The sequence below is a fragment of the Amaranthus tricolor genome, chromosome 1 (assembly GCF_026212465.1).
Source record: "Amaranthus tricolor cultivar Red isolate AtriRed21 chromosome 1, ASM2621246v1, whole genome shotgun sequence".
Classification (NCBI taxonomy): domain Eukaryota; kingdom Viridiplantae; phylum Streptophyta; class Magnoliopsida; order Caryophyllales; family Amaranthaceae; genus Amaranthus; species Amaranthus tricolor.
In genome coordinates, this window is record NC_080047.1 from 12,547,496 (window position 1) to 12,556,603 (window position 9,108).

At 30.0% G+C, this 9,108-nt stretch overlaps 1 protein-coding gene across 1 annotated transcript; it reads right to left on the reverse strand.

Moving 5' to 3' along the window:
* Positions 1 to 710: 710 nt before the first annotated feature.
* On the reverse strand, positions 711 to 6,577 carry LOC130820224 (aspartic proteinase 36). The gene is made up of 10 exons (XM_057685512.1): positions 6,075 to 6,577; positions 4,792 to 4,921; positions 4,216 to 4,466; positions 3,303 to 3,530; positions 2,744 to 2,906; positions 2,302 to 2,375; positions 2,097 to 2,193; positions 1,818 to 1,884; positions 1,648 to 1,719; positions 711 to 1,263 (listed from the first exon to the last, which is right to left on the reverse strand). Exons 1-10 carry the CDS (start codon positions 6,311 to 6,313, stop codon positions 1,106 to 1,108), a joined length of 1,479 nt encoding a protein of 492 aa, XP_057541495.1. The 5' UTR covers positions 6,314 to 6,577; the 3' UTR covers positions 711 to 1,105.
* Positions 6,578 to 9,108: the final 2,531 nt, after the last annotated feature.

The window sequence follows — 9,108 nt, forward strand, 5'->3', positions numbered from 1 at the left end:
TCATCTTAGAGTCTAGTTGATTCGGAGTTAATCGAGTTCGAGTCGAACCAATTAATTAATAGTTAAAAAAAGTTCTTATAAAAATAGACTTACAAAAATTAATTAGAAAATATATTATGTTTCCTAAAAAAATGACGTGGAATTAAAAATTGACAAAATTAGAAAATGGGTTAGCACATTAAGCTTAGACCTTTTTTCACTCTTACAGGGCTTACATGTCAAAATTTTTGTGTTGTGATTCGATAATTTTCTATCAAATTTCAAATCAATGTGTATATCGTACTCCTAGCATTTCCTAGCTAGAGATTGTCGACGGAAAGTATCACTCAATTGAAACGAAGAATAAAGATAAGAAACAACATACAATACTTAGTTCGGGTGGGAGAGGTGTCCCTCCTCCCAAACTTTTTTCTTTCATATAATGTTTATATAATAACGCCTTTACAAATTGCATAAAAATAGTAAATAGGTCAACAACTCAAACCTTTTGCCACCTTATTTTTTAACCTAAGTTTATAATTTAAATTTTACCCAATCATTATTTCACTCGATTTTTGCTACTATAGTTGCTTGAATACTGTTCAAAGTACAACCCCTCTATACTTGTTGAATTCAATGCCTACACCATTAATTAAAACAAAAGTAAAAATAATACACTAAAACAAATCTATTAAAATTTAAATCTTAAATACGCAGAAACTGAAAATAAATACTGAGATAAAAAAAATTAGTGCGTTAAATCACAACTGCATTAATATCGACAATCTATTGTTACTTACAAATTCCCTTTACAATATTCATATTACTCCCTTCATCCTCGTAAGTTTGTTATCTGATATTTTCCTCACAATATATCATTATCGATAGCAAATCACAAGGACGGAGGGAAAATCTGCATGTACAAAACTATGAACGTCTCCTCGGTACACTAAAAAAATGTACTACCTACAATCCTTCAATAATTTTATAAATAGATAAAAATAAAAGTAACAAAAAAGGAAATTCTAACTCTCCAATGTATAAGCTAAAACTAAATCAGGCCTGCCATTTGCTACAAATAAAGGCAAACTAGGAAGTATATTGGTATGAACTTGCATCTTGGATGTCACATATATAACAAAGAGGCCAGCATCATCGACACCGCGACGAGTATTTTCATGCACGGAGGATTCGTTGATGAAATGCTGCCACTCAGCTGTCCTGTGTTCACGTACGTATTTGTATTCGAGCCCGTGCTTGTTGATACATTTACAGACTGAGAACCTGACAACACAAACGTATACGTGCCTTAGTAACTACAATTCGAATGCCAAAATGAAAACTATATCAACCCTTTTGTTGAAGTTAATTCGAACCCTGATCCATGAAAGACTACAGGTAAATGCTCATCGTTTTTGATGGGTTTTGAGTAGAAACCCCTGATCTATGTGGACCACGGGTAAACACTAATAGTTTTTTTGGGGAGGATTTTTAGTAGAAAGCCCTGATCTATGCAGACCACAGGTCAAAACTAATTGTTTTTTTGGGATTTAGAGTAGAGAGCCCTGATCTATGTAGACCATGGGCGAATACTCATCGTTTATGTTATAGAGATACATAATACAAGTTTAAGGCCACAAAAGGAGGTGAAATTTAGTATCCACTTACAATCATAGTTGACCCATCCAATCCGTTGATTCGCCAAATCATATACAACTGCTTTATCTTTCAAAACAAGATCTGCAAAAATTTTGTAAAATTCGGAACGAATGAGACACTGCAGGAGTTTTTTAAGCCGATTACAACAACCAAGACTTCTTTTTTTAGTAAAAGCTTACCTCCTAATATCGTCATTCCCTGTCCATCCATTTTCTGGAACCCCATGCACCAAACCGCAGCTCCTGCCTGTCAACGAGTTCAACCACTTCTGTCAAACGTCAAGTGGAAGGAAGCACAAACATACAACTATGTTGAACCAAATATATATTTTCAGCATTTAGAGACAATTCATTAATACTAGACCGTTTTACTCGGCTAAATTATTCTTAAATGTTGAATCACTGCTAATAACTCGGACACTATGTTCTCTGCAGCAGATGGGGTTAGAGAAAACTTACAATGGAGTTCTGCTCGAGTAGATAGTCTTGCGGTCTGAGAACCATAGAAGCGCCCCCAGCAAAATTTAGGCTTACTAGAGGGAATATCTCATCGACACTGGAATTACAAGAAAGTAGATCTATTATAGGGAAATATTGTATTATACTAGAGTATAGTTTTTCCACTAAAAAAAGACAGACAAATAAACAGAAACAGAAATCAAACCTTGACGTTATCAGATAGCACGAGTTTCCCCTAGATAACAAGGGTTGAACAGACCGAGAAACGGCTGCTGAGATCTGTCAAAATAGATGTAAAAAAATTAAATACCTCTCTTTAGTTTTTCATAATATCACGCAAATAAAAATGTTTCATGTTATGTATCGAACACCCAAATAGAACTAACTACACCCGATTAGAGGTGTTCAAAATAGATCTGATGACGCGAAATTTACCCGACTTTGTAAATTTGACTTGACTCCAAAAATGATTTACAAACAGTATGGACACAAAACCCGATTTCAAATCGACCAGAAACACCAAACCCGAAATCGACCCGATGACCCGAATGAACACCTCTACCCCCGATTCATTATAATAAGATAAATTTAGCAGTTGAAAGTCATTAACATGAATCAATTTCGTATCTAAGTAACCCATTACTCACCGCATTAACGAACGGAGTATATGCTTCTTCTGAAAGATATGCCAAGGTTGTTCCAGAATCAATGATTGTTCCAGCATTAGAGGAAGTAGTAAATACGGAAGAATCAATGGGCAGCTTTTGACCATTAACAGATATGCTCTGCAGATTCAAATTGTAGTGTGGCCTGCCAATTTGAATTAAGTAAAGTGATTAAAAAGCTAATCCTATAACAATTTAAATATGAGTTTTATGTGACAACTCAAAATTGAATGACTATGACCATAAAAATGGAGTATGTTTTAACAAAGATTGCTAGTTTAGGTTATTAATTTATAAAATTTGGTGAAATAACAAATGGGTTTCTGACTAATTCTACGTAGAGAGGTGTTTATTCCGGTTATCGGATTAATTTCGAGTCAGGTGTTTTAGGTCGGATTGAAATCGGGTCTCGTTTCTATGTTAGTCTTTACATCAAATTGGGTTCAGTTAAAAAAAAGAAAGGGTCTGTTTTGAACACTAGCGTAGTTAAATAGAAAAAAGAAAGGCGGTTTCTAACACTATAAGGAAGAAAGGAGCATACATTGATGGTACAAGAGGAGTGTACACCATGCCAGGCTCGACGATACTACCAAGAACCAATATTCCACCACCATTATCATCCCCCCTTAAACAATGAGAGAATGCTGCAGGTGCTATTCCTTGCGACGACAACTGCGTCACAACAGACATTGCCTGCTGACCAAAGCCAAAAATCCCATCAACTGCTCGATCAGTTTTGGTCAAGTCCCCAGTTTGAGCCACACTACAACTGTTCCACAGATTTCAAAATGAAAACAAGTTAATTATTGATTCAACATTAACCACAATCAATACTCCCTATGTCCCCAGTAGAGAATCTACACCCGCGCCTACCTAGACCCTGGCCAGTGTCATTTGATTAAAAGTCTTGAAATGTTTAATTTTGCAACACAAAAAAAATGGTAGCCGAATTAGTTCAGCATGCAGGTGATTGTTCGGCCCAACGCCCTCATCCGTCCCAAAGATTTGTTCATATGAGTCATTATTTTAATCAAACAAGAATACAATTTTGGGACATAGGGAAACCTCAATATTGCTATCATAGTCCTATAAGCAGGGGCGAATCTAGGAAACTTCTTTTACCTGGGCCAATATTATATGACCTTTCATTGTGTGAGAGAAAATAAATAAAAATCCATGAATAAATTCTATATTAAAATCTAAAAATTAGATTCATATAAATTAAAATCCAATCTCATTCAATACTTTCATAATATCGACCACTAAACATCAGTTTAACATACTATTTTATTTTTCATGACCTAGGCTGTGGCCCATGCCAGCCCAGGTCTAGATAAGCCCCTGACTATAAGCGATATATTGTATACATAGGCTTGTAATTTTTGTTTGTTTATTAGCTAGCTAGGAAAAGAATTCAAGAAACATAAAACTTTAGAGAAATTCTTGATGCTCACCCAAAGGTAACTTTAGCTGAATTGTTAGATGATTGAGTATTTCCAATAATGGTTTCGAGATGCAACAAATCGGATACATAGTAACCCTGAGTTCCACTCCCATCACCATATTGGAACTGGTAAGCACAATTGTTCGAGTTGTCACATATAGCGTCAGCGTATTGAGCTCCCACACTACACTGTTTATCGTTGCAGCCGATTACTGAAGCCGATGATGAACTTGTTGGGTTGAAAACATTGAGTTGGATGTCCTGTTAAAAGTTATATGTTATACTACGTAAAAAGACAGCTCAATGCACAAAATATCCCACATAGCAGTGTTGTTCTTTGACAATTTTTGGGTCCTAAGCAAAAAAATAAAAAAAGTTCTTAAATGTGTAAATATAATTAAAGAACTATTGTTTAATAATATGGTTTAATTCAATTTGGGCTCATCGTGAGCTAGACACTGAGCAATTGCACCTTAAAACTACCCTAGGAATGACCCTGCCACAGAGCGACGGTTTAGGAAAGCTCAATGGAAAAGAAGGAAGATCACAAATGAAGTAAAATTTTTTTTAAAAAAAGTGAATATACTTGAAGGCCAGTAGTTTCAGGACAACCAGAGCAGCCCTTGCAACCAACCCATAAAACATCACTTCCTGTATCAATCTGTACATTGAATTCTTGGGCAGGAGTTCCTAGTTCCACCTTTGTATAGTATAACCTAAACCAAAAATAAAAAGTTCATAACTACACAAATTAGTAAGTTAATAAGGCCAGTAGTTTCAGTTTAACTATAATTGCTACATTTTGACATTTTACGCTATTCAACGTATTCTTTAGATTATTTGTATACTAAAATATACAAATTTAAAAATTATAAAAAATTAATATTATAAAAGCATAGGAATCCACATGGAATGGGCAAGTTTGCCGCTTATTTTTTCAGTGTGGCCAAGTAGCTTTTTAATTTGATTTGATAGAAATTAGAAAATGGGTCATACCAAACAAAGGGGTCAAATTCAAATTTAATTTTATAAAATAAGGACGTTTTAACATAATTGTATACTAGTATTGTTGTAAGAATACTACAATAAAATTGGTTTAATGGTTTCGAAAATATGATATTGTTATGTTTTTTTAATTTTTATTTTTTGACTTTGACCATAATCATTTTATAAAGTTTGAGAAATATAAAAGTTGGTAAAAATTGATTTCTTAAAATCATAGCATAGTGGAACCTAGTCATACGAGATTACTCCAGAAAATCAAAAGGAACACCAACAAAGAAAAGTTAAATCAATTAAAAAAAACAAAATTTATTCAACAAAATTTTTTTTAAAAAAAATCCTACACTATAGCCACATAATTCATACTCCCCTTAATTTTTATATTCGATTTTTAATATATTGAGTTATACATAATTAAAAATTATAAAAAATTAATATTAATAATCTTTACATAAATAAATCAAATAAATAAATCAAATAAGATTCTTATTTCAAATGTGTCTCAAAAAATAAAATGAAACAATATGAGGGAATAATTTATATCAAAATAAAACAATCATCAAAAGTTGGCAGACACCAATAAAAAATAATAATTGAAAAAAGTTTGATATTTACTGTAGTCTTTAATATCAATGAAATAGAGCAAAAACTTCTACATTAAGCAAAAGTTCCATCTTTTTGAAACCGTCATTAAAAAATTAAAATAAAATTTAAAAACCCAGATTAATTTCCAAAAAACCCACTTCACAAGATCAATCAAATATATAAATTAACAAAAATTCTCAAATAAACCAAAATTTTGAAGCACAAAATTTTTAAAAAAAAAATAAAAATTGCAGAACTGGGAATGGGATCAGTAAAACATACCCAACTCGGTAGGGATTAAAGGTACCAGAAACTGGAAAATCAACAACTCCAATCGACTGTAAATTACGGCCGTGTCGAGCTTTATCATGAGCTCTGAGTTGCCTCAGGTCAACTCGGTCCTTTAAAGGAATGGCTCGGTGAAGAGTCATAGTCTTCGGAAATCCGGTAATACCGACGGAAACTTGTAAAACGACGCCGGAGAAGATTGCCCAGATGAATAAAATTGTATTTAATTTCATTTTATTTAATTATTATTATTTTTTTTTGTAAGTAGAAAAAAGTTCACCAAAAACAGAACAAAAAACAGAGGAAAGAGAAAAATGAGAAGAAAAAGAATTAAGGAATAAAGTAGTTTGGGAATGTAAGAATGAACAAATTGAATATTAAATTATGATGAAAGGTTGGACGAAAGCATGTTCAGTAGAAGTATGGTTTAGAAAGAGAATGTTAGAGAGAGAAAGACAAAGGAAGAAGAAGAAAAGCCACCGACTGGTAATAAAACTGAAACAAAGAAGGTTTGGATTACGTTTCCATTTATATGTTGTTCTCTCTCATACACGGCTTTTACTTTTTATAACTAATTTTAAGAAAAAAAGTTTGAATTGTACTTTCTATATTTTCAATTATTTTGCGTTATTATTTTAAATTGTATTGGAATCTTGTGAGAGATTTTTATATAAATGATGTAAAATAAATAGAATAAATTGTCATATTTTAAAAAAAATTCTGTAAATAATCTAAATTTTTGTTAATTTTTCTATGATAAATTGAATTTTTTATTAATCATAATAAATTATACCAACTTATGAAGATTTTTTATATTACAAATTTTTGTTTTACCATTAATTTACCTTTGTTTTTTGTCACATAATTTGGTAATAGATATAAAAAAACATTCTCTAATCTGATATTATTTATACTTAATTAAAAGTTAATGTGATTATACAGAATTACTAAAAAGTAGTATTAGTCATAGTAATTTAATCTATTTCAAATTAGAGAAACTTATTAGAGTAAAATAAAAGGGAAAAGTCAATTTACATTCCTCCTCATCAAAAAAGAAAAAGTAAAAATAAAAATAAAAATAAAAATGATACTATATCTTGAGTTGTGATTTAATGGAAAATCCAAAATTTAATGTAATAAAATAGTTATATATTTCAAATTTTATAATAATTTATAATTTACTAGTATTTGATATCATTTTATGTATTCCTATTCTTATTTAATTAGGAACGACCTATGTTGTGAAATGTCATAATTTGAGGATGCAGTCCCTTGCAGTTTCCTCTAACTACCGTATAATCAAACCCATGTGCTTAAAATATTTTCTTTGATGATAATAATGTTTATGCAAAAGAAGATGGCTATAGCTAATCCTAAGGAGCAAGGGCTATTACTAGTCCTAATTCTTAAAGTTATATATATTTTGTTCTAGAATTTAATGTGTCTAATTATATTCTAATTATTTATATGTGAAAATTATGCAAAATTATTATTTATAGGAAGTTAATATCTTGAAAATATGCATGATACAATTAAAATCAGAAATTTATTTAATTATATTTTTTTCTTACATATTAAGCCACAATATGTAAAATGAACTTGAACAATGAATAGTACTAATAATCGTAATATAGCAAGTATTTCAGAACAGTGAATACTACTTAAACTTTTTATAACAAAGTTATAAAAAAAAATAGAAAATGACAATAGAATCTAGAAGAATTTAGTTTTATCTCAGATTTAAACATATATCACTTTTTCTAAGTAAAGCCCTAAATTTAATTCTTATTGCCTTCATCTTCGAGCTTTCCCTTTTCCAAGTATAATTTATAGGTAAATATGTGAAATGAATTTTACTAAAGTTAGAGAATGTACCATTTTATCTTAAGAAGAATTTGAATTCAATTCTTGCTGGCTATCCATCTACTCGTCTTTTAATCATATCTTTTTTTCCACCTATAATTTAATTTATGTGTATACTATAGAATTAATGGAGTAGTTCTTAATTTTCTAAGGATTAAATCCTAAAATCCTAAAAAAAAAAAATCGAAATATGAATATTAACTAGTAATTAGTAGAAGTAATTAGTAATTAATAAATAGCAAACATAGCAAAAGATTTTCTACGCAAAATGGCGTTCGTTGACCAAACTCAACGAAGTTTCGAACTTGTTGGGTCATGTGTTGCTGTCAATGAGGTAGCCCACACCTAAGCACATAATTTTCTTCTGCTTATTTAAAATTTTTATTATTATTGTTATTATTCGTGTGAACTATATATAAGATTTATTTTACTTTTTTACGTATTTTAAAGTAAATTTTAAGCTTTAATATCTCATTGTATGTATAATAAAAAATTGTAAAAATTATATATTAAAATTCTTTGCATCAAGATAAATCTAACAAGATCTCATATAAATATATTTTGTCTTGAATATATACTTCAAAAATCAAATTTAAATTTTTTTCTCATAAAATGAAAAAAATTTAAAATGAACAAACAAAAAGTAACGAAGGATAAGAGCATTAGTCCTCTCTTGCTTACCATTCTTTATGGTTATGTTAACTATTACTAATCTTGTGAAACTTATGTTGACTGCTTTAGATTTTTTATAATTCACATGACTAACTTAACTTAAGCTGCTTAATTAACTAAATGAATTGATATATAATTAATTATTTTGAATTCTCAATAATATTGTTTCTATTAAGGCGTCTAGTTCACCCGATGCTTAAAGATTTATTTGATTTTTACTGATTTAAACTGATTTTTATTAATTTTTTCTACCTAATTGTAATAGATTTTTATTTATTGAAATTAATTTTTACTGATTGAAACTAATTTTTACTAATTGTGACTAATTTTTAGTTATAAATTACTACTGAGTTGTATTGATTAAAACTGATTTTTTTATAGTAACTGATTTTTTACTAATTGTAAGTTTATAGCTGATATTTATCGATTGTTACAAAAATTTAATAATGACTATATCACTTTACTAGAAATATTTTATTTGATAATGATAATA

Excerpts from the sequence above, each read along its gene's own strand:
- LOC130820224 (XM_057685512.1), bottom strand. The coding sequence starts at position 6,313 with ATGAAATTAAATACAATTTTATTCATCTGGGCAATCTTCTCCGGCGTC. Across the intron at positions 4,922-6,074 it reads TTTAATCCCTACCGAGTTGG|GTTATACTATACAAAGGTGG; the intron begins GTATGTTTTACT and ends TTTTTGGTTTAG. Across the intron at positions 3,531-4,215 it reads TCAGCTAAAGTTACCTTTGG|TTGTAGTGTGGCTCAAACTG; the intron begins GTGAGCATCAAG and ends TCTGTGGAACAG.